We start from the raw sequence: 25731 nt of genomic DNA, 5'->3' as shown, positions 1-25731 counted from the left end.
AGGTTGAATGACTGCGTTAGGCGAGCATGAGGCTATTAAACAAGAGGGTACAGATGTCATTGCTCTAGTGCTTCAGGGTTGGGGAGAGATCACCCGAATTAAGTGACTAGAGAAAGTGGCAGCTTATTTTTGGAAATTTCAAATCCTAGGGTTGTTCACATGTTCTTATGAAATTGAATTGAATTGCCCGTTATTCCCAACTGTAAATATAAAACACAGAAAGGATTTTTGTTTGGACTGACTATTCTGTACAGTAGAAGTAGAAGTATGAAGCATTGGTAAGATCTGTGGTATGATGCAGAAAATAGTGCTTTCAGCTTAATTCAGCAAGCAATAAAAAGTTATCTGGCATTTGACACTACAGAGATTATTATAAAGATGAAAAACCTTGATCCTCTCCCTGTAAACTGTAGGGAAGAGCATACCAAGCTTGCCCTTTCCTGCAGTTCTCAGTGAGAATTGAACTTGGACATGGAGGAACCGAATGTGGTGCTGTGGTGTTTGGTTCTAGGCCTGAAAGTACTGGAGGCTGTGAATACTTTTAATGGGCAGTTCCTCGGTCAGAGAAGCTGTGCTTTAGAGAGTTCTGAAGCAATGTGGACAATGGATCGGAGATGGGGGAAGAACTCTTTTGTTCTCAGTATCCTCTGTAGCTACTCTGTCTAGGAAACACTGGAGCAAAATCACTCCCATCATGCTGATGTATTGCTGCTCTAGTTGTGCAAACTCAAATAAAGCTTCTTAACCCCTTTCAGTTAAAGAGGACTCAAGGTTTCTTTGCTCTTTATTCTTCAGTGCGTGGGATAAGCTGCCCCTGTCCTCTCTGGATATTTAAAGGAAGAAGCAACTGTGTACTTTTAATATAAATTCATAGAAATATGGTGGTGAGACTGTGTTTGAAAACAGTCTTCTAGTTTTCAGATGAAATATTGTCTCACTAAAGAAAGTTAATTTTGCCTGCTGCTGTAATATGGAGTAGTCAGCAAATGTTGAAAGTACTGCAGAATGATAAATAGGTAAGCATTCACTCTAATGAGGTCAATTCTGTTATCTAAGCATATCCCTGGACTCTAGCCTGTATTTTAAAGTTAAAAGCTACTTCTGGTTTAATATGGTCTGTTAAATTTTGAATGTTAAATAGTTTGTTAGTTCTAAGTTATGGCATGAAGTGATCAGGTAATTGCCTCGTTAATTCTGAAGTGCAGTGTAGTTGGTTATATTCTTATCAAGTGTGGATTAACAGTTTGAAATTGCTATGAATAATCAAAAAGTATATATTTAAATAAGTGGATATTTACACATCTGCAGCATAGGTTGAAAATGCAGCTTGGATCTGGTTTTGCTCTGACTGTGGCATAGGCCTGCAGCTACAGCTCTGATTCTGCCTCCAGCCAGGGACTTCCATATGGCGTAGGTGCAGTGGTGAAAAGAAAAGGAAAAAAAAGGGTATACAGCTTCTGCTAGTCTGAAATGATAGCTGGCAGTTCCTGTCATGGCTCAGTGGTGACGAATCTGACTAGTGTACGGGAGAGTGTGGGTTCAATCCCTGGCTTCTCTCAGTGGGTTGGGGATCCAGCGTTGCTGTGGGCTGTGGTGTAGTTGGCAGACGTGGCTCACATCTGGCTTCGCTGTGGCTGTGGTGTAGCCTGGCGGCTACAGCTCTAATTTGACCCCTAGCCTGGAAACTTCCATATGCCACGGGTGCAGCCCTAAAAGAGACAGTAAATAAATAAATAAATAGATAAAATGATAGCTGATATAAAACTGATTTGTTTTGACTCAGAGTACAGTAGGCCAATACTTTGCTGTTTAATTTTCTCTTCCTAAGTAGACTTTGCTTATGTTTATATGATTAATTTATGTTTCTTAGTAGTTTTGTAGTTAAAGTTCTCCCAATAGGCTATGAGAAAATAATCTTGGATTCAAAATATTTGATTAGGAATTTATGGACAACAAGCTTTCTTTGACTTCATAGGCGTTGACTGCAAAGATAATGGTTTCCACGTTGTTCCTTTGCCCAGCAGCATTAGCACCACCTGGTAACTAGTTAGAAAAGCGTATTACAGCCCTACCCTGGACATACTGAATGAAAATCTGGGTATATGAGGCTTAGCAGTCTTTTAACAAGTCCTTCAATGATTCTGACGCACAATGAGGTTTTAGAAGCATTCTTGTAGGATTATGATAAAAAAGAATTTTTCCTTGATTTTATGTAAACTGGTGTTTGAAATAGTAATTGACTTAGGACCTTTTTTGTGTAATTGGCTGTCAGAGAAAAATAATGCAATTTTCAGGTACAAATTTTGTACCCTAAGCGAAAGTAATGGCCACTCATAAGTGAGTAATTAAAATAGCATATAGGAACTTGTAACTTTATATGTACTTTTCTTTCAGGAGGCAAAACCTTCAACTGAGGACTTGGGTGATAAGAAGGAAGGAGAGTACATTAAACTCAAAGTCATTGGACAGGTGAGTTTCATTATTTTTCTCCTTTGTACTGTATGAGTAATTTTTGACACAGGAAAAATGATTTAAGTAAAGCAAGTTATTTAAAAATGGCATTTTATTTACCATGTCTATTGGAGGTAGAAAAGAGTGATGCTGTTTTTTAATTTTTTTTATTTTTTATTTTTTTTGTCTTTTGTTGTTGTTGTTGTTGCTATCTCTTGGGCCGCTCCTGCGGCATATGGAGGTTCCCAGGCTAGGGGTTGAATCGGAGCTGTAGCCACCAGCCTACGCCAGAGCCACAGCAACGCGGGATCCGAGCCGAGTCTGCAACCTACACCACAGCTCACGGCAACGCCGGATTGTTAACCCACTGAGCAAGGGCAGGGACCGAACCCGCGACCTCATGGTTCCTAGTCGGATTCGTTAACCACTGCGCCACGACGGGAACTCCGATGCTGTTTTTTTAAATTGCTCTGTTAGGCAGATTTAGATCATCTTAATTTCTCCAAATAAAACCTTTTTCTTGGTTAGCGTGCTTGAGTGGCAAATACAGTGATAATGAGTGATAAAATTAGAGCCCTTTAAAAGGGCCTCTCAGGCCTTTTTCTGACTCCTTTTTCTTTCTTGGCACCTTATTTCTTCGGCTTCTGGCCTGTATCTTATTGACCCTTTTGGAGATGTGTAAGTTAAATTAAGGTTAGCTGAAAGTTACTAGAGGAATGAGTCTTCATAGTTGTTTTTTAAGGAACAAAAGACAGAATTGGTAGACTTATCATCAAAGTGTGAGAGCAGCATTTCTCCACATTCTCTGAAACATGAAATATTAAGTCTTTCAATTTTGGGTAGTATAGTAGCTAAAAATTTTAGCTTGCATTTCTCTAATTATCAATGAGGTGAAATTTTTTGGTGTTAATCATGTGTTTGTATCCTCCCATTTTCTGTGATCATTTTATTTTGAAGATTCGTATTAAGATATAATTCACATACCATAAAATTCATCATTTAGGAGTTCCCATTGTGGCGCACTGGAAACAAATCCGACTAGTATCCATGAGGGTGCGGGTTCTATCCTTGGCCTTGCTCAGTGGGTCGGGGATCCGGCGTTGCCATGAACTGTGGTGTAGGTTGTAGAGATGGCTTGGATCCTGAGTTGCTGTGGCTGTGACGTAGGGTGGCGGCTGTAGCTCTGATCTGATCTCTAGCCTGGAAACTTCCATATGCTGAGGGTGCAGCCCTAAAAAGCAAAAAAAAAAAAAAAAAATTTAAAATTATAATTACAGTGGCTTTAGTGTGTTCACAGGCTATGTAACCATTATCATTATTTTTTTAGTTTTTTTTAAGTTTTATTTTTATTAAAGTATAATTGATTTACAGTGTTGTGTCAATTTCTCCTGTACAGCATAGTGACCCAGTCATATATATATATATTCTTTTTCTCATACTTTTTCCGTCATGTTCTATTCCAAGAGATTGGATGTAATTCCCTGTACTATATAGTAGGACCTCATTACTTAATCATTATCATTATATAATTCCAGAATATTTTCATCACCTCAAAAGAGGTGCACACTATTCATTAGCAATAACTCCCCATGTTCCTTTCTCCCCCAGGCTTTAGTAACCACTAATCTACTTTCTGTGTTTTGTTTTTTTTGTTTTTTTTTTTGTCTTTTGTCTTTTTGTCTATTGTTGTTGTTGTTGTTGCTATTTCTTGGGCCGCTCCCGCGGCATATGGAGGTTCCCAGGCTAGGGGTTAAATCGGAGCTGTAGCCACCGGCCTACGCCAGAGCCACAGCAACGCAGGATCCGAGCCGCGTCTGCAACCTACACCACAGCTCACGGCAACGCCGGATCGTTAACCCACTGAGCAAGGGCAGGGACCGAACCCGCAACCTCATGGTTCCTAGTCGGATTCGTTAACCACTGCGCCACGACGGGAACTCCTACTTTCTGTGTTTATGGATTTGCCTATTCTGTATATTTCATGTAAATGAATCATACGATATGTGACTTTTTGTGTCTGGCTTCTTTCATGTGGCATAATATTTTCAAGGTTCATCCAAGTTGTAGCATGTTTCAGTATTCTATTCCTTTTTATGGCTGAATAATATTTCTTTGTTCGGATATACCAAGTTTGTTATCTGTTCATGGGTTGTTTCCATATTTTGGTCATTATGAATAATGTTGCTGTGAACACTCATTACAGGTTTTATGTGGGTATGTTTTCAGTTCTCTATATATCTAGGAGTGGGCTTGTTGGATCTAATATAGTAGTAACTATGTTTAATTTTTTTGAGGAGCCTCCAAACTGCTTTTAGCAATGGCTATACCATTTTACATTTCCAACAATAATAAATGAAGGTTTGCTTTTCTACATTCTTTTTTTTTTTTAAATTCTTTCTTTTACTTGCTTTTCTACATTTTAGGTAGTTAATCAATATTTGCTGTCATCTGTCTTGTTATTTTAATAGTCATCCTAGTGAATGTGAAGTCGTTATCTCATTATTTTTGATTTTCATTTCCCTGATAGCTATTAATGAGTATCTTTTCATGTTCTTACTGGCCACTCTACATCTTCTTTGGAGAAATACCTATACAGATCATCTGTCCATTTTTAGATTGGATTATTAGTCTTTATTTTTGAGTTGTAAACTCTTCATATATATTTTGGATGTTAGATCCTTATCTGGTAGATGGTTTGCAAATGTCTTCTCCCACCTTTGTGTTGTCTTTTCACTTTTTTGGTTGTGTACTTTGCAGTAGAATTTTTAATTTCAGTGAATTGAATTTATTTTTTGTTTTGTTGCAGTCATTTTGGTGTCATATCTAAGAAACTTCTACCTAATCCAGGGTCACAAAGATTTATACTTATAGATTCTTTTGAGGTTTTTATAGTTTTAGTTCTTTTTTTTTTTTTTTTTGTCTTTTTGCCTTCTGTAGGACCGCTCCCGCGGCATATGGAGGTTCCCAGGCTAGGGGTCTAATCGGAGCTGTAGCCTCTAGCCTACACCAGAGCCACAGCAACTCAGGATCGAGCTGCGTCTGCAACCTACACCATAGCTCACGGCAATGCCGGATCCCTAACCCACTGAGCAAGGCCAGGGACCGAACCTGCAACCTCATGGTTCCTAGTTGGATTCGGTAACCACTGCGCCACGACGGGAACTCCTAGTTCTTAAAATTAAGTTTTTGATCATTTTGACTACTTTCTGTGTACTTTTTATATGGGGTTTGAAAGTACATTCTAACTTCCTTCTTTTACATGTGGCTATCTGTTCCAGACCTATGATTAAAAATCTGTCCTTTTCACATTGAATTACTGGGCTGCTTTTTTTTTTTTTTTTTTTTTTTTTTTTTTTTTTTTTTTTTTGTCTTTTTGCTATTTCTTTGGGCTGCTCCCGCGGCATATGGAGGTTCCCAGGGTAGGGGTCCAATCGGAGCTGTAGCCGCTGGCCTATGCCAGAGCCACAGCAATGCGGGATCCCAGCCGCGTCTGCAACCTACACCACAGCTCATGGCAATGCTGGATCGTTAACCCACTGAGCAAGGGCAGGGACGGAACCCGCAACCTCATGGTTCCTAGTTGAATTCGTTAACCACTGCGCCACGATGGGAACTCCTACTGGGCATTTTTATTGAAATCAGTTGACCATAGGTATATATGAGTTTATTTCTGGGCTTTCAATTTTCTTCCATTGATTTTATAGGCATACCTCAGAAATATTGTGGGTTTGGTTCCAAACTACACAGTAAAGTGAGTCACGTTTCATTTTTTTTTTTTTTTATTTTAAAAATTTTATTGGCATATAGTTGACCTACAAAGCTGTCTTAGTTGCAGGTGTACAGCAAAGTGAACCAGTTATACATATAAATATATCCATTCTTTTTTTCCCTTATAGGTTATTATGAACTATTGAGTAGATTTTCCTGTACTATCCAGTAGGTTCTTGTTAATCATCTATTTTATACAATAGTATGTATATGTTATACCCATCTTCCCAATTCTTCTTTCCCCCAGTGGTTTCACCTATGATAACCATAAGATTGGTTTTGAAATCTGAGTTAGTTTCTGTTTTGTAAATATGTTCTTTTGTATCATTTTTTTTATTAAGCTCCACATATAAGTGATATCATAGGATATTTGTCTTTGTCTGATTTCACTCACTTCACTCTGGGTCCAGCTCCATTGGTTGCAAATAATATTACTTCGCTCTTTCTAATGGCTGAATAATATTCCGTTGTATGTGTGTACCACATCTTCTTTATCCATTCCTCAGTCGATGGACATTTAGGTTGCTTCCATGTCTTAGTTATTGTAAATAGTACTGCAGTGAACATTGGGGTGCATGTGTCTTTTTGAATTATGGTTTTCTCTGAATATATGCCCAGGAGTTGATTGTTGGATCATATGGTAGTTCTGTATTTAGTTTTTTAAGGAAACTCCATACTGTCCTCCATAGTGGTTGTACCAATTTACATTCCTGCCAGCAGCATAGGAAGCTTCTCTTCTCCACATCCTCTCCAGCTTTCATTGTTCGTAGATTTTTTTTTTTTGTCTTTTGTCCTTTTTTTTAGGGCTGCACCTGCAGCATATGGAGGTTCCCAGGCCAGGGTTCTCCGAGTCATGTCTGCAACCTACACCACAGCTCCTGGCAACGCTGGATCCTTAACCCACTGAGCAAGGCCAGGAATCAAACCTGCAACCTCATGGTTCCTAGTCGGATTCGTTTCCACTGCAACATGATGGGAACTCCACTTGTAGACTTTTTGATGCTTGGCCATTCTGACTGATGTGAGGTGCTATCTTGTTGTAGTTTTGACTTGCATTTCTCTAATTATTAGTGATGTTGAGCATCTTCTCATGTGTTTTTTGGCCATCCGTCTTCTTTAATTAAGTGATTCCCATGAATTTTTTTGTTTCCCAGCACATACAGAAGTTGTATTTACTCTATTATGTAGGTTAAATATGCAATAGCGTTATGTCTAAAACACCAATGTATATACCTTAATTAATTAATTTATTTATTTATTTGGTCTTTTTTGTTGTTGTTGTTGCTATTTCTTGGGCCGCTCCCGCGGCATATGGAGGTTCCCAGGCTAGGGGTCGAATCGGAGCTGTAGCCACTGGCCTACGCCAGAGCCACAGCAACGCTGGATCCGAGCCGCGTCTGCAACCTACACCACAGCTCACGGCAACGCCGGATTGTTAACCCACTGAGCAAGGGCAGGGACCGAACCCGCAACCTCATGGTTCCTAGTCGGATTCGTTAACCACTGCGCCACGACGGGAACTCCTATATACCTTAATTTAGAAATATGTTATTGCTAAAAGGCAGACCATAATCTGAGTCTTCAGGAAGTGTTTTTTGCTGGTGGAGGGTTTGAAATATTGCGAGAATTAGCAAAATGTAAACATAAAGAGACATGAAGTGAGCAAATGCTATTGGGAAAATGGTGCCAATGGATTTGCTCAATGTAGATTTGTCACAAACTTTCAATTTGTAAAATACACAGTATCTGCAAAGTGCAATAAAGCATAGTGCAATAAAATGAGGTATACTTGTGTATGTCTGTCCTATGCCATGGATTACCTTTTTTAAGAATTACTGATTTGTAGGAATTTTTTTTTTTTTAGGGTCGCACCTGTGGCCTATGGAAGTTCCCAGGTTAAGGGTCAAATAGGGCCTGCAGCTCTGGCCTACTCCACAGCCATAGCAACCCCAGATCCAAGCTGCATTTGCAAAACTACACCAGATCCTTAACCCACTGAGAGAGGCCGGCAATTGAACCCACATCCTCATGGATGCTAGTCAGGTTCTCTCTCTCTCTCTTTTTTTTTTTTTTTTTGTCTTTTTGCCATTTCTTGGGCCACTCCCGTGGCATATGGAGGTTCCCAGGCTAGGGGTCCAGTCAGAGCTGTAGCTGCTGGCCTACGCCACAGCCACAGCAACACAGGATCCGAGCCGCCTCTGCAACCTACACCACAGCTCATGGCAACGCCGGATCCTTAACCCACTGAGCAAGGCTAGGGATCAAACCTGCAACCTCATGGTTCCTAGTCGGATTCATTAACCACTGTGCCACAATAGGAACTGCTCTAGTCAGGTTCTTAAAACACCAAGCCACAACAGGAACTCTGATGTGAAGGAATTCTTAATATTTGTTTGATTTTTCTTGTCTGCTATGTATATTGTGACTATTTTCTTCAGGGTCTCAACATTTTTGGTACTTCTTACTGTATAGATGGTTTTATGTTTTTATTAAGTCACATTTATGAATCTCATTATTTATTTATTTATTTTTGTCTTTTTCCCTTTTCTAGGGCCATTCCCGCCGTATATGGAGGGTCCCAGGGTAGGGGCCTAATTGGAGCTGTAGACACTGCCCTATGCCAGAGCCACAGCAATGTGGAATTCAAGCCTCGTCTGCAACCTACACCACAGCGCATGGCAATGCCGGATCCCTAACCCACTGAGCAAGGCCAGGGACCAAGCCTACAACCTCATGGTTCCTAGTCGGATTCATTAACCACTGTGCCACAACAGGAACTCGTGAATCTCCTTTTTTAAAAAGTGGTTTCTAAGTTACAATTTTGCTTGGAGTTCCTGTCATGGCCTAGTGGTAACAAACCTGACCAGTATCCATGAAGACATGGGGTTTGATCCCTGGCCTTGCTCAGTTGGTTAAGGATCTGGTGTTGCCACAAGCTGTGGTGTAGGTCACAGACGTGGTTTGGATCTGGCGTTGCTGTAACTATGGCTTAGGCCAGTAGCTGTAGTTCTGATTCTACCCCTAGCCTGGGAACCTCCGTGTATTGAGGGTGTGGCCCTAAAAAGACCCCCTAAAAAATTTTTTTTTGCTTTATTTTTATTTATTTATTTATTTGTATTTTGCCATTTCTTGGGCCTCTCCTGCAGCATATGAAAGTTCCCAGGCTAGGGGTCTAATCGGAGCTGAAGCCGCCGGCCTACACCAGGGCCACAGCAACGCTGGATCTGAGCCACGTCTGCAACCTACACCACAGCTCACGGCAACACTGGATCGTTAACCCACTGAGCAAGGGCAGGGATCGAACCTGAAACCTCATGGTTCCTAGTCGGATTCGTTAACCACTGTGCCATGATGGGAACTCCCAAAATTTGCTTTAAAATAAGGTTTCCCCCAATTTCAAGATTAGGGAAAAAAATTCTCTCCCTAAGAAGAGAAAATATTTAAAAAAAATTTTAATGTTAGCTCTTAAATTCATTTGGAAATGATTTCAAGCTTGTGGTGTGAGATACTGCTGATAAAATTTTCTCTGTCATGAAATCCACAGGACAAGAATTTTTTTTTTTTAAATAAAAGCTACAAACAAAAATACTGTGAATGTGCAACTCCCACTAAAATAATGTGTGTGGATGTGATATGTAATCATAAGGATTGGTTTTGAAATTTTTATGCAAGTGCCAGTATTTTTTTCTGATGGTCTCCTGATAAGTTTGCTTGGTAGTCTGGGTAGAAGAAAACTCTCGGTGAGCCCTTATATCAGTTTGACTAACTCAGGTTATTGCTCATTTAACTCATGCAAGAGTATCAGACTGTGGGATGACTTTTTATGGCAGGAGTGTCTCAGTCTGTTATTTTATGGTATATGTCTCTCTTGTAGGTTTGACCACCCTCAGTGACACTTCAGTTACTGTATCTTTTGTTTTGAGTTGCTTTTGGAGTTTGTGATAGTTTCAGCTTTTTGTTTTGAAATAGGAGATATGCAATTCTGAAGGAATGCATTCTTTAACACACATACTGCTGATTTTAATACCCCAAATAGATTGTTTGCTTTATTAGATTTATTTTGAAATGGATATAAAGCAACTTTGAGGATAATTAGAGTATTTTAATAAAACTTGTTAGGAATGCTTAAAAGAGTATTTTGGTGGGAAAATACATGTGACAAGGTATATGTTTCTCTTTATAGTATAAGTGTAATTAAATAATTTGTCTCAAGCAAAGCAAATAGTTTACACAAAGAGTGATGATTTTTTTCTTCTTATCTCCTTAGGATAGCAGTGAGATTCACTTCAAAGTGAAAATGACGACACATCTCAAGAAACTCAAAGAATCATACTGTCAAAGACAGGTTTGTATGTTATGGTATTAAATTCAGTGCCGTATGTATCATTAATTTTTCTTTTAAGAAAGCTTGTCAAAAAAAAAAAAAGTAATCTTGGGATTTCTGCTGTGGCGCAATGGGATCAGTGATGTCTTAGGGGCATTGGGACATGGGTTTGATTCCCTGGTCCAGCACAGTGGGTTGGGGATCCAGTGTTGCTGCTGGTGACTGTGGCTCAGATCTAATCCCTGGCCCAGGAAGTCCATGTGCCACAGTGCAGCCAAAAAGGAGAAAAAAAGTTATCTTTATAAATTTTCATTATTAAGCAGCTCAAGGAAAAAACTCTTTATACTCTATGTAATTGTCTTTTCCCCCTTGTGGCCCATTCCAAAATTTGAACTTATAAGATATGTGGAACTAATTTGAAAAATAACTTGGAGTAGTTGTAAAGATGGCTTTATGAATATTTTTATCTTAATGGCTTAACTGATGTTTATAACAAGAAAGGCAAGGAAGTTCCCTTGTGGTACAGTGTGTTAAGGATCTGGTTGCTACACCTGTGGCACAGGAGGCAGCTGTGGTGTAGGTTCAATCCCTGGCCTCTGGCCCAGGAACTTCCACATGCCCTGGGTACAGCCAAAACAAATAAGCAAACAAAATAATAAAGGCAAGTAATTTTGGGTGGTTACTATGAAATTTCCTGTTGCTAACCATGGATGTTTAGCCATATGTTAAATTTAAGTACTAATATTATTAGTTTCATATCTTTATACATAGTGTTGTAAATTACTGCTAATCATATTCTATATTTTTTAACATCAAGGAAGTTTTCCCCTTTTTAAAAAAAAATCATAAAGAGGTCTGATTAATTTATTGATGCCAGATGCTTAGATTCTGACCTTCATGAACTAGATTATTAGATAAATAATTCCTTTAGCCTACTGGATTCCAATTCAAACTCCACCAGTGTTGGACTGTGAGACCTTGGACAAGTTATGTGCCTTCTCTCCCTCTTAGTAAAATGAGAATATTATGGTACCTACCTCATGAGGATGAAATAAGGTGACCTACATAAAGCTCTTAACATGATGCCTAGAAATAATAAATGTTATCCATTGTTATTATTGCTAATAAAAGACTTTTGAAATAAGTCTAATTGGAATTAGATTAATATGTAGGAGACAACTAAAATACATTGTAATAATTGAATTCTATGACTCTTAACTCAGATATTATAGGTTTTAGTTTTAGAAGATTTGCTTTTTACAATTGGAATTTGTAACTTACCTAAAATCACTTTTGCCAGAAGAAAAAGAGATCACTTAGATGTTAGGATAAGTAAAATGCAAACATTAGTCTCTGTTTTTTATGTTAATTGTTACACTTAGTAAAGTCTTACTAATAGGGGCTAATTAGTTAATTATTGAGGAAAAAATAGTGCATGGTGAAAACTAAACTGATCCAGAATTGAAGGTGCTGGATTTGGGGATATAATATAACATCAAGTTAGAATCATTTCTAGCTTTTTTTTTGCCCCCTGCTTTTTATTTATTTATTTATTTTTAGGGCCACGCCCGTGGCATATGGAAGTTTATGTTAGCTTACAGATTTGAGAGAAAACTATATAGTCTAGTGGTTAAGAATATTGGAGTTTCCGTTGTGGCTCAGCTGTAGTGAACCTGACTAGTATCCGTGAGGATTCGGGTTCAATCCCTAGCCTCGCTCAGTGGGTTAAAGATCCTGCATTGCTGTGGTCATGGCATAGGCTGGCAGCTGCAGCCCCAGTTCGATCCGTAGCAGAGAATGCACACAGGCTTAAGAGTAGATTTGGCAGTTCCCGTCGTGGCGCAGTGGTTAACGAATCTGACTAGGAACCATGAGGTTTCGGGTTCGATCCCTGCCCTTGCTCAGTGGGTTAATGATCCAGCGTTGCCGTGAGCTGGCTGCAGACGCAGCTCGGATCCCGCGTTGCTGTGGCTCTGGCGTAGGCCAGTGGCTATAGCTCCGATTCAACCCCTAGCCTGGGTACCTCCATATGCCGCAGGAGCGGACCAAAGAAATAGCAAAAAGACAAAAAAAAAAAAAAAGAGTAGATTTGTCCTTAAATTCTTGGCTAGCTTGTGTGCCCTCTTCATGTTTAGATTCCCTAACTATAAAATGAAGATAAGCTGATAATACTTACCTTCTAGGGTTGTTGTTACGAAAATTTATTATTATGTATATTAAGTATTCAAGTACAGTATACTTGAAGTCCCTAGCAAAATAATTGGTACTTGATACATGGTAATTATGATAGAATTAGCTGGGTAGTTTTATGTTCCATGTATTCTGTTGAAGTTTTCATACTTGCTTTTTTTGTAAAAATTCATATTATCTGTTCCAAGATTTTTATATTTTTATGTTTTTTACCTTTTCAGGGCGTTCCAATGAATTCACTCAGGTTTCTCTTTGAAGGTCAGAGAATTGCTGATAATCACACTCCAAAAGAAGTGAGTATAATTTCTTCTCTAAATCAAGATAGATTTAAAATTTGCATTCAGCGATTTGGTTCACTGGTATTAAACTGCCCTTTTCTTGGATATTCTCCTGATTTAAGTGGTATATCATTTGTCAGAAAAATAATCTTTTTTTTTTTTTTTTGGTCTTTTTAGGGCCACAGCATATGGAGGTTCCCAGGTTAGAGGTCAAATCAGAGCAACAGCTGCCAGCCTAAGCCACAGCCATAGCAATGTGGGATCCAAGCCAGGTCTGTGACGTGCACCATGGCTCACCGAAACGCCAGATCCTTAACCCACTGATCGAGGCCAGGGATTGAATCTGTGTCCTCATGGGTGCTAGTCAGATTCATTTCCGATGAGCCATGATGGAAACTCTGGAGAAAAATAATCTTTTGAGTTGAACTTCCCTTATATTGCCTTCAAAGGTGCTAGTAAAAAGAGTGGGAATGGAGTACTGAAATTGTAATAAAGCATATATTATGTCTTTCTGAAGATAGACAGATGGTCCTCAGATTTGGCACATTTCTGGTATACTTTCATGGTAATGATGACCTTTACAGTTTGATTTTGACTTCTGACCCATTTTGAGAATTTAATACAGAAGTTTAGTGTATGTTAATATATTTGGCTCTGTCATCTTGGTTCATGTGTTTAAATACCTCTGTGCCTTTGTTTTATTGTATGCATGTATAGACTGTTTTTTTAAATATATTTCACCCTCCCTAATCCCACTGCCACCCACCCCCCAGGCATCTGAAAGTATTAAAGTGTGAGAGAATATGTATATATGTATTTATATTTATACAGACCCCCTCTTTTTAACTTGACCTGGGATCCCATCTGGGATATACATTCTAACTAGTCTTTTTTTTTTTTTTTGCTTTTTAGGGCCGCATCCATGGCATACAGAGGTTCCCAGGCTAGGGGTCAAATCGGAGCTACAGCAATGCAGGGTCTGAGCCGCATCTGCAACCTATGCCACAGCTCATGGCAGTGCCAGATTCTTAACCCACTGAGCAAGGCCAGGGATCGAACCCACAACCTCATGGTTCCTAGTCGGATTCGTTTCCTCTGAGCCATGACAGGAACTCCATACATTCTAACTAGTTATCACGCTTCTTAGCTTCCTTTAATGTGTAGTTATGCTGCAAGCCACACGGGAGTCCTGCTTCCTTTAATGTGGAATAGTCTTTGTTTTTCATCACACTGACATTTCTTTCTTTTTTTTTTTTTTTTTAAAGAATTCAGGCCAGCTACCTTTTAAAATGTCCTTCAATTTGGGTTTGTCTGTTATTTGCTCATAATTAGATTCAGTTTTGCATGTTTGGTAGGAATAGCACAGAGTGAATCTTTGAAATTCTGAGCGCATCTCATCAGGCACTATATGATGTCCATTGGTCCTGCTATGGGTAGTATTAACTTTGGTTCCTTAGTTAATAGGGTAACTGCCAGATTTTTTATCCATTGTAAAGTTATCATTTTCCTTTGTAATTAATAAGTAATTTGTGGGGAGATACTTTGAAACAGTGTGAATGATGTTCTTTGGATAATGGCCAATAGAGGCCCCTTCAAGTTGGCATCTGTTCTTTTTGACATCTCTTCATCTTTTAAAAAGTATTTTGGGGAGTTCCCGTCGTGGCTCAGTGGTAAATGAATCCGACTAGGAACCATGTGGTTGCGGGTTCGATCCCTGGCCTTGCTCAGTGGGTTAAGGATCCAGCGTTGCTGTGAGCTGTGGTGTAGGTCCCAGACGCAGCTTGAATCTGGCGTTGCTGTGGCTCTGGTGTAGGCCAGCGGCTACAGCTCCAATTAGACCCCTAGCCTAGACACCTCCATATGCTGCAGGTGCAGCCATAAAAAGCAAAAATAAAATAAAGTAAAATAAGTAAAAATAAAAATATTTTCTTTTGAAATAATTTTCAGCTTATAGAAAAGTTACAAGAATAGTACAAAAAATTGTACCCTCTTCCAGCTAGATTCACCAGTTTTTAACCTTTTGCTACCTATGCTTTATTATTTCCCTCCCCTCTATATTTGTGTGTGTATATATATATCACCCAAACCACTTGGGAGTAGGTTGTGTACACCACAGCCATTTACTAAATATTTTAGTGTGTATTTTTTCTTTTTTCTTTTTTTTTGCTTTTTACGGCCGTACCCATGGCATATGGAGGTGCCCAGGCCGGGGTCCAATTGGAGCTACAGCTGCCAGCCTATGCCACAGCCATAGTAACACAGGGTCTGAGCCGTGTCTGTGACCTACCCCACAGCTCACGGCAACACCGGATCCTTAACCCACCGAGCGAGGCCAGGGATCGAATCCGAATCCTTATGGATACTAGTTGGGTTCATTACCACTGAGCCATAATGAAAACGCCTAGAATACTCTATAATCTACAACCTAATTTTGTCATTTGTCCCAATTAGGTTTTTTATAATAAATTTTCTCCCGTCACCAGATCCAGTTCAGTGTCAACATTTTATTTAGATGTCTCTTTAGTTACCTTTGATTTGGAACAGTTTCTCAGCCTTTCTTTGTCTTAAGGACATTTTCATTTTTGAAGAATACAGACCTATTATTTTCCATAAAATCTCTCAATTTGGGCAGTTCTATTTCCTCATGACTCTATTCGGATTATGAATTTTGGGTGGAATACTACATAGATGGAGATGTGTCTTTCTCAGGTTGTTCTGTCTGGAATACCTGAAGCCCCTTCTGAGTTTATATCTTTTTTCTGTGCTTTCTAGTTACTATTTTTTGTGTGGTAATTGAATAATTTGTGGGCACTTACTTTGAAACTATGTGATTATCCTTTCTCATCAGACTTTTCCTTGAAGGTTTAGTATCTATCCACTTTTCTTGAGTACTTCCTTACTGTCTAGCATAAGATATTCCAAACTCATCTTGTATTTTCCCTGTCCTAGGTTGGCATAATCTCTACAACACAGGAGATACTGAATATATTTTAGTGACAGCTCCTTCACTATCAATAAGAGATCATCTTTTTAGAAGAATAATGGGGCAGTAGGACAGAGTAGGTATTTAGGGAGCAACCTCTCTGCATTGCTGTGTACTCATCTTTACTGATGTACTACTTTTAAAGTTGATAGCTTCATATTCTCCATAGTTTGAGGACATGTGCTGCCTTCCTGATTTAAAGTTTCCTTAGAATGTTTGGAATTTTAATCTCTGCAGTATTTACAAGGCTGTATGTGCAATTAATATTAACTTTTAGGGAGTTCCTGTTGTGGCTTAATGGTAATGAACCCAACTAGTATTCATGAGGATATGGGTTTGGTCCCTGTTCTCGCTCAGTGGCTTAAGGGTCCGGTGTTCCCATGAGTGGTGGTGTAGATTGCAGACGTGGCTTGGATCCCACGTTGCTGTGGCTGTGGTGTAGGCTGGAGGCTGCAGCTCCAATTCAACCCCTAGCCTGGGAACTGGGAACCTTCATGTATCGCGGGTGTGGCCCTAAAAAGCAAAAAAAAAAAAAAAAAAAAAAAAGCAAAAAAAAAGGTATTAACTTTTTATAGCATCTTTAACAATTATTTTAATATTTAAATATTTAATAACTATTTTAATATTCACATATGTATCACAACCAAGATATCGTAACACTAAGAAATTCTAAATCCACGTAAGTCTGTGTTTTATTTTTACATTTCTTAGTATATTTTAATTTTCACATTTTGTAATTCTGCACACATTTGTCACCTATAAAATGTAAAACTTTTCTTATTAGAGATTACTGAACTTGGACTTTCCTTTAAAATGTTACTTTTCATTTGTTTCTTGATTCATTATAGTTCACTGGAAACAATGCTAGTTTTGTTTTCAGTCTGCCTGTTACAGTGCTTCTTAACCCTGGCTGTAAACCAGAATCAACAGATTTATGGTTCTTTACAAGCCCAAGGGCAACACCTGGGTTTCTGTGTGACACCAAGCCCTTTATGTACTGTTCTGTTTTTTAATTAAAGAATCCTTGTGGTTAAAAATAAAAGTATTAAAAAAACCAACTACCAAAGTGCATAAAATGGAAAATAAATACACTCTGGGTATCTGCATTCCCATTTCTCAAAGGCAACCATTATTAATAGTGTCTTTTTTTTTTTTTCTTTTTTTGCCATTTCTTGGGCTGCTCCCACTGCATATGGAGGTTCCCAGGCTCGGGGTCGAATCAGAGCTGTAGCTGCCGGCCTACGCCAGAGCCACAGCAACACGGGATCTGAGCCGAGTCTGCGACCCACACCACAGCTCACGGCAACACCGGATCCCTAACCCGCTGAGCAAGGCCAAGGATCGAACCTGCAACCTCATGGTTCCTAGTTGTATTCGTTAACCACTGAGCCACGACGGGAACTCCAATAGTGTCTTTAAGAAAAAAAAATCCAGGAGTTCCTATTGTGGCTCAGTGAGTTAAGAACCTGACATAGTATCCCTGGGGATGTGGGTTCAGTCCCTGGCCTCGCTCAGTGGGTTAAGGATCCGTTGTTGCTGTGAATTGTGTAGGTCACAGACGTGGCCCAGATCTGGCATTGCTATGGCTGTGGTGTAGACTGGCTGATGTAGCTCTGATTCCAACTCCTAGCCTGGGAACTTGTATATGCCTCAGGTGCAGCCCTAAAAAGACCAAAAAAAAAAAAAAAAAGATTGGAGGTGTCAAATAAGAGTAGATGCATAGTAACTCTTTTGCATTGAGAGTGGTCACTATCAAAGAAAATAATAGTTATATGCCAGAAGGAATTGGAGATGGCAAAGCACACCACTTAGAAATGAATCCTTGGGCAGTATTTTTCTAACTAAAATATTTCAGAGCAAGATCAGGTTTTTTGAAAGAGATGAAAGATTCTATTAAGTGATTACATCTAGAATTAAAATTCTTTTTAGAAACTATGCCATCAAACTATTAAATACATGTTTCGTTAGATTTAAACTTTTAAGGTACTTTTCAAAAACACTTAAATTTTATTATTATTATTATTATTATTATTATTATTTGGTCTTTTTAGGGCCCCACTTGTCTATGTAAGTTCCCAGGCTAGGGCTTGAAATGGAGCTGCAGCTGCCGGCCTAGGCCACAGCCATGGCAACTCCAGATCTGTGCCACATCTGCGACCTACATCACAGGTCACAGCAATGCCAGATGCTTAACTCACTGAGCGAGGCCAGGGATCGAACCCACATCCTCATGGATCCTAGTCAGGTTCGTTAGCGCTCAGCCACAATGGGAACTCTATAAAACATTTAGATTTTATATGGCGAATAACCTGGGAAGTGGAATTGGCTCAGCAGAGTGACATGAATGACTTTGTAGACATTGTCAGGAGAGATATACCTACTGCTCTTTTCTTTATTTTGTCTTTTTGCCTTTTCTAGGGCCGAGCCCATGGCATATGGAGGTTCCCAGGCTAAGGGTCCAATTGGAGCTGCAGTTGCCAGCCTACGCCAGAGCCAGAGCAACATGGGATCCAAGCCACGTCTTTGACCTACACCACAGCTCATGGCAATGCTGGATCCTTAACCCACTGAGTGAGGCCAGGGATGAACCCGCAACCTCATGGTTCCTAGTTGGATTCTTTAACCACTGAGCCACAGTGGAAACTCCTGCTCCTTTCTTTAGAATAAAGGAAACAGTGCCTAATTTTAGAACAGGATAACTGTGGATCACTTTTATATCTCTTTGCACTTTAAAACAGCGACCACATAATTGCAGCCAGTTAAAAATAGTACTTTTTTATTCTGCTACTAACACTTTTCATTCTTTTTACAGCTGGGAATGGAGGAAGAAGATGTGATTGAAGTTTATCAGGAACAAACAGGGGGTCACTCAACGGTTTAGATATTCTTTTTATTTTTTTCTTTTCCCTTAATCCTTTTTTATTTTTAAAAAATAGTTCTTTTGTAATGTGGTGTTCAAAACAGAATTGAAAACTGGCACCCCATCTCTTTAAGACATCTGGTAATTTGAATTCTAGTGCCCATTATTCATTATTGTTTGTTTTCATTGTGCTGATTTTTGGTGATCAAACCTCAGCCCCCTTCATATTGCCCTCTCCTTTTTAAAAATTACATGTGTGCACAGAGAGGCCACCTTTTCCAGGACTGTGCATTTGCAGGCTTGTGATAAATAGGATCGACTGATTTGAGTGTTCAATTGACTTTCCAACTGGCCCTGAAGTTCTAGCATGTGATTGCTTCACTCCTGGACTATGACTTTCAGTGGGAGATGGAAGTTTTTCAGAGAACTGAACTGTGGAAAAATGACCTTTCCTTAACTCGAAGCTACTTTTAATATCTGAGGGTCTGGACCAAAAGAAGAAGAGTATCAAGTTGGAGTCAAAAATGACAGAGATCGTGAGAATAATGACTAACTCCAAAGATGGCTTCACTGAAGAGAAAGCATTTTAAGGTGAAAGAGAAACCTTGTCAGAAGATCCCAGAAAAGTTCTAACTTTCATTAGCAGTTAAAAGTTATTCATGCAGAAGTGTATACAACAGAACACTGCTCTTTTTGATTTTATTTGTACTTTTTGGCCTGGGATATGGGTTTTAAATGGACGTTGTCTGTACCAGCTTCATTAAAATAAACAAAATATTTGTAAAAACCGTACAAATGTTCATTTTATTTTTAATTGTATAGAAAAGAAATTGCTTAAAAACATAAGGTTTTCTTGCATAATACTGGAAATTACTGTTTGTACATAGTACAAATGTTTTCTTCAGTACTGTACAGTGATGATCATGACTTTGAAGCACTGAAAGTTACTGAAGTGCCTTCTGCATTAAGGATTTAATTAAGGCCACAATACCTTCTTAAATACTCAGTGTTCTGTTTTTTTTTTATTTAAAAAAAACTTGGTATTCCTGTATGGTGCATATATATATGATACAGTTACCCAATCTGTTGAATAAACGGGCACGCCAAAAATTCTTAAGTGATTGACATTGATAATTTCAGTTTTTCCCGTAACAATTTATAAAATGTTCTCTGTTTAAGGTTTGATGCAGTTTATTTTTTTTTATTTCTTTATTCTATTTAAACTGTAAAATATCAAATTAGTTCCTTAATTAGAGGGTTTAACATTTTCTTTTAATTCTTTAATGAATCACAGAAATCAGTATACATGCATATGCATAATCCAATTTCATGTTATCCCAAATTGAATGTCATCTAACTACTTTAGAAGAGCAAATAAAAGCCTCTCACTAATGCATTTTATAAACTGTTATACTTTGAATACATTCTCAAGTTACCTATTGAAAAATAATTGGCTTGCCTTATAAATTTATATTTGACCCTAAATGAAAAAGTATTTGTATTGTACATGGGTATTCTGGGTAAATTAGAGCTTTTAGACCATCACTTGGTATTTATCATTAGATTGAACAGTAATTAGGAATTAAGCCCATTTCTAAAAAGTCCCCATTGAGTTACACACTTCTGTCTGGTCTGGGTGACAAACCTGATAGGCTATTTGAGCTATCCAGAATGTGTGAATGTGTAGTTTGCTATCTTACTTTTGTTTACATCTCTCTCTGAAGGCTCTCAGCATTTAGGTTTTGAAGCTTAGCTATTAGGGATATAATTTTCTTAATTTTAGTTTATTGGATTCTTCTAAATCTTTGCATCTTCCTCGTCAACTGAAAAATGTGCTTATCTGGTTAGCAGTGCTGATAAAAATAGGCCTTTCACAGCAACAATTTAATAAGAATATCAGATTTGGAAGGGATCTCGAATAACATTTAGTGTAGCCACTCTACCTGGTGCTTGACTACAACATCCTAAATTTGTAAAAGACAGAAAATAAAACAGTAATGGCAATTTCCCCTACAAGGATGTTTTCCTTGAGTGTTTTCTTTTCTTGGTTGAACTACTTGAGATGCTCCTTTTTCATTTAAGTATCATTGAATGAATTGAATGTATGAATGAATGTGCAAGTACTGTTGACAAGTTCAAGAAAAGTTTTAAGAGACATATTTAAATTCACTATCATAGCCAGTGTTTGGGCCATTTTATTTCTATTTTACATAAAGCAAGGAGAAAATGAACAAATCTAAGCAAGTCCAATAACACAGCAATACAGACTAAAAGTTAAGCTTGACTTCTGGATTATGGTGTGGAACTGCAGTTTCTATAGGAAGCAAATACCTTACAAGCATCAGTGGGAAATATGAGAGAATCATCTGGAAATATTAAGTTTTTTAGCTGCAGACTGAAGTATAGGGTATGGCCAAAGGAGATGTGTGGGAAAATTCAGGTTCAGATACTGCTTACTTTAATATCCTTTTATATGCCTTGTTTGCTGAAGGTCTTTCATCCACTTTAATGATCATTCTATGATAAAGATACTTATTGGTACTAAAGAAATATTAAAGACAAATTGTCTTTTTTTTTTTTTTTTTGGCCATGACCGAGGCAGGCAGTGGTCCAGGGCTAGGGTTTGAACCCACACCCCAGCAGTGACCTGAGCTACAGCAGTGACAGCGCTAGGTCCATAACCCGCCAAGCTACCAAGGAACTCCTTAAAGACAAATTATTTAATCAGGACTCTTCCACGATAGAGTCAGTGTGATTTTAAAGATGAGGAAATTATGCGACTGGTTCTTCAAGGCACAGGAGCAAAACCTCAAGACTGGTTGGTTTTCAGGGCTCTAGAATAAAGTGTTGTCCAATAGAACTTTCTGTGATGATGAAAATATTCTATGTCTGTGCTGTCCAATACAGTAGCCAGTAGCCACATCTGGTTATTGAACACTTGAAATGTGCTAGTGTGACTGGAGAACTGAATGTTTTGGGGGCTTTTTTGGCTGCATCCATGGCATGTAGATGTTCCCAGGCCAGGGATTGAACCTGCGGTGACCAGAGACAGAGCAGTGACAACCCGGGTCCTTAATCTGCTGTGCCACCAGGGAATGCCTGAATGTTTTAATTTATACTTAAATAGCTACATGTGGCTACTTACTGGACACTGCAGCTCTTAATCTATGCTTTGAGGATATGAGAATCCCCACACAGAACAGCTTATTTTGCTCAAATGAACATTTCTCAAGAAATTACCTTGTTTGAAATAGACATTAAATTTTAGAGTCTTAGAAAATGGATGTGGTTTATGAATTAGCTCTTAGCTGATTCAGACTTACTGCATTACAGAATTTACATTTACCTGCAACTCTCAACATATTGACTGAAATGAAATACTTCAACTACCATAAGATTATGTTAATATCTTTTTTATTTTTTTAGGGCCACAGGTGCAGCATGTGGAAGTTTGCAGGCTAGGGGCCAAATTAGAGCTACAGCTGCCAGCCTACCCCACAGCCACAGCAATGCAGGCTCCGAGCCGCATCAACAACCTAGACCACAGCTCATGGCAACTCCGGATCCTTAACCCACTGAGCAAGGCCAGGGATCGAACCCACATCCTCATGGATAATAGATTTGTTTCTGCTACACCACAATGGGAAATTTGTATGTTAATATCTTATTAACTGAAATTAAACTGAAATTTACTAAAATTCAACCAAATTATGAAGTCACTGGCCAATTTTAGGCACCAAAGCTTCTGGATTTTAAGTGGTTCTAGGAAACGTAACGGATTTAGGTGAGTGAAGAGTTTAACTGGGTGGAGTAATGATCGTGTGGTGGGGGGGGGTGAGGGGGATGGAAGAGCCAGAGGGAAGTTAGCTGTGGGGTGAGGTGAGCCAGATGAAATGGAACTGGGCTTGGTATGGAACTTCATTATAGAAGGAAGTTTCTTCTTCTGTTACCACCTCCCAACTTTGAGTTTTCTTCTGGTCTTAAGGTCTGGGTATTTGTAGGAACTGGAAGTAAGAGTAGACCCATGGTCTAGAAATGTTCTGTGTCCACTGTAGGCCGCTGGCTTCCTTATGGAGTTCTTGATGGAAATGAAGATGTTTCTTCAAAGCAGCTTTTTGCCTAAGGAAACAACCCCACCCACAATCACAATACTGATTAAGCATCCTAGAAATTGCTTATGAGCCACTGGAAGAATTTGGGATTTGAATAATCATCAGTTAGACTTAGGGCTATTGATCTTACATTTTAGTGGAAGATCATACTCTGTTCCTTTAGTAACTTTACTGGTGTGATTTAGAGTATCATGAGCTTCCTACTAGAACAGTAAAAGGAAAGGTGTACTAGTTCTTAAAACTATTACTGGAAGGGTCTCCCTTGTTTTAGAGGTGAAGAAGCAAGCCAGAGAAGTTAAAGTACCTGGGTCAAGGTCACACAAGTGAAAATGTAATGAAACCACGTGGCATCAGGTTCTCGTAATCCCTGGAATGAGGCTCTACCCCTCACACACCTGATTAATTACTTGTTTTTTTGCTTTCAGCTACTTGGATTGGTGTTACCTAATTGCTCAACTTCCCTCTTACTACTTGCCGGTTTTCTTTTTGTGGAAAATTGCAACTCCAATAGCTTGCTTTTGGTTTCAGTATTTATGACCCAGCCCTACTGATATGATACATGGAAGACATAATTTTGAAATTGAAATTTGAAATTGAAGACTTCTTCTAATGATCTGTTTTGTAATTCATGTCACAGCAGGGATGTTCAGGAGAGGAACAACTCAAAGTTGGGTGGAAAACCTTGAAATAGAGTTGTTCTGGCTTCCTTCTTTTTCTGATCCTCTAAAGACTTTATTAGCTTAGATTCAGCTTAAGTTATAGGAAATAAATTCAAAGGGTAAACGATTTACAGTTAAGATTGGAATCACATGGCTTTCTGGGAGTTCCCGTCATGGTGCAGTGGTTAAGGAATCCGACTAGGAACCATGAGGTTGCGGGTTTGGTCCCTGGCCTTGCTCAGTGAGTTAGGGATCCGGCGTTGCCGTGAGCTGTGGTGTAGGTTGCAGACGCGGCTCGGATCCCGCGTTGCTGTGGCTCTGGTGTAGGCCGGCGGCTACAGCTCCAATTAGACCCCTAGCCTGGGAACTTCCATATGCTGTAGGAGCGGCCCTAGAAATGGCAAAAAGACAAAAAGACAAAAAAAAAAAAAAAAAAGATTGGAATCACATGGCTTTCTGTGTTGGGCTTTACCCTTCAATTTTGATGCTTCTAAAGGGGAGTGACTATTTGTTGCTTTGATTAAGGAGGGAAAGACATGATAGAGCAACTACAGAGGACCTAGTTTTTTTAAAAAAGAGTTGATTGAAACCACATTACTCAAGAGATTCTATTATTAGAAAGATGCAATGATCATTGCTACTGTAAGAGAATAAAGGGAATGCTGTTGACCCCTGATGGCTAAATCTATGCTGTTTCTCCTGACAATGCCTACCTCTCTGCCTACTTCATCTGGAAGTATTCTTTGTGCCTTATTCATTCCAGCCATGCTGACTTATTCTTACACCATGCCAGCCTCATTCCTTTCTTTGAACTTTTTTTTTTTCCCCTTTTAGAGCAAAATGGATGTTTTTTTCCCTTTTAGGGCAAAATGGAGCCACATCTGCGACCCACACCACAGCTCACAGCAGTGCCAGATCCTTAACTCACTAAGCAAGGCCAGGGATCGAACCCAAATCCTCATGGATTCTAGTTGGGTTCTTAATCTGCTGAGCCAAAAAGGGAATTCCTTTCTTTGCATTTGCTGTTTACCTACTAGAATATTTTTTCTTCCAAACGTTTACATGGCTAACACCTTGTCATTCAGATTTCATTCTGAGAGGATTTGCCCTGGCCAACCTGTCTAAACTAAGCCTCTTGCAATCCTATCACATCTTTTAAAGTTTTTTTTGAATAACATTTATTTCCAGCTTAAAAAATCTATTTGTTTAGAGTCTGTTTCTAAATCCCCCATCCCTAGAATTTAAAGGCCATGGGAAGAGAGACATCTGTGTTGCTTACTTCTGAATTCCCAGTGTCCAGAACAGTGTTTAGCATATAATAGGTACCCACTAAATACTTATTGAGAAAGGCAGTGGTTCAGAATCAGGGGTCTTACATCTGGTCCTGGCACTGCCCCTAACTCACTGCTAGCCTTGATCAATGGAACTTGCTTTTCTCATCTATAAACCGGAAGGCTGAGACAGACAATCTCTAAACTCCCTTCTTTTTTTTTTGTTTATTTTATTTTATTTTCCCACTGTACAGCAAGGGGGTCAAGTTATCCTTACATGTATACATTTTTCCTCCCACCCTTTGTTCTGTTGCAACATGAGTATCTAGACAAAGTTCTCAATGCTATTCAGCAGGATCTCCTTGTAAATCTATTCTAAGTTGTGTCTGATAACCCCAAGCTCCCGATCCCTCCCACTCCCTCCCTCTTTTAAACTCCCTTCTAATTCCTTCCTTCCTTCCTCCCTCCCATCTTTTTAGGGCCACAGCATATGGAAGTTCCCAAGCTAGGGGTAAAATCAGTGTTGTAGCTGCCAGCCTACACCACAGCCACTGCAATGCCAGATCCGAGCTGTCTTCGACCTACACTGAAGCTCGTGGCCATGCTGGATCCTTAACCCATGAGGGAGGCCAGGGATTGAACCCATGTCCTCACGGATATTAGCTGGGTTCTTAATCCGCTGAGCCGCATGAACTCCCTTCTAATTTCAATATGAGTTCTATAAGCCATGAAGAAATTCTGTGACATTTGCAGCAGCAAAATTTCTATTTGCTTTTTATTTATGTATTTATTTTGTCTTTTTGCTATTTCTTGGGCCGCTCCCACAGCATATGGA

At 39.1% G+C, this 25731-nt stretch overlaps 2 protein-coding genes across 5 annotated transcripts in view; one reads left to right on the top strand and one right to left on the bottom strand.

Annotated features, from left to right (window-relative positions):
* The window catches only part of SUMO1 (SMT3 suppressor of mif two 3 homolog 1 (S. cerevisiae)), a 29863-nt gene extending 10988 nt beyond the window's left edge, over window positions 1-18875 (top strand). The window contains exons 2-5 of the mRNA NM_001112676.1: window positions 2395-2469; window positions 10487-10564; window positions 12955-13026; window positions 18807-18875. Coding sequence (NP_001106146.1) covers window positions 2395-2469; window positions 10487-10564; window positions 12955-13026; window positions 18807-18875 — 294 coding nt within the window. The remainder of the gene's footprint in view (window positions 1-2394; window positions 2470-10486; window positions 10565-12954; window positions 13027-18806) is intronic.
* KIAA2012 (KIAA2012 ortholog) overlaps window positions 22408-25731 on the bottom strand; it is a 135502-nt gene continuing 132178 nt past the window's right edge. For all 4 annotated transcript variants that reach the window (XM_005672082.3, XM_021075192.1, XM_021075194.1 and 1 more), the window contains one exon: window positions 22408-22973. In XM_005672082.3, coding sequence (XP_005672139.3) covers window positions 22835-22973 — 139 coding nt within the window. In that variant the 3' untranslated portion in view covers window positions 22408-22834. The remainder of the gene's footprint in view (window positions 22974-25731) is intronic.

The sequence above is a fragment of the Sus scrofa genome, chromosome 15 (assembly GCF_000003025.6).
Source record: "Sus scrofa isolate TJ Tabasco breed Duroc chromosome 15, Sscrofa11.1, whole genome shotgun sequence".
Taxonomy (NCBI): domain Eukaryota; kingdom Metazoa; phylum Chordata; class Mammalia; order Artiodactyla; family Suidae; genus Sus; species Sus scrofa.
This window is presented reverse-complemented; position numbering and strand designations above follow the sequence as displayed.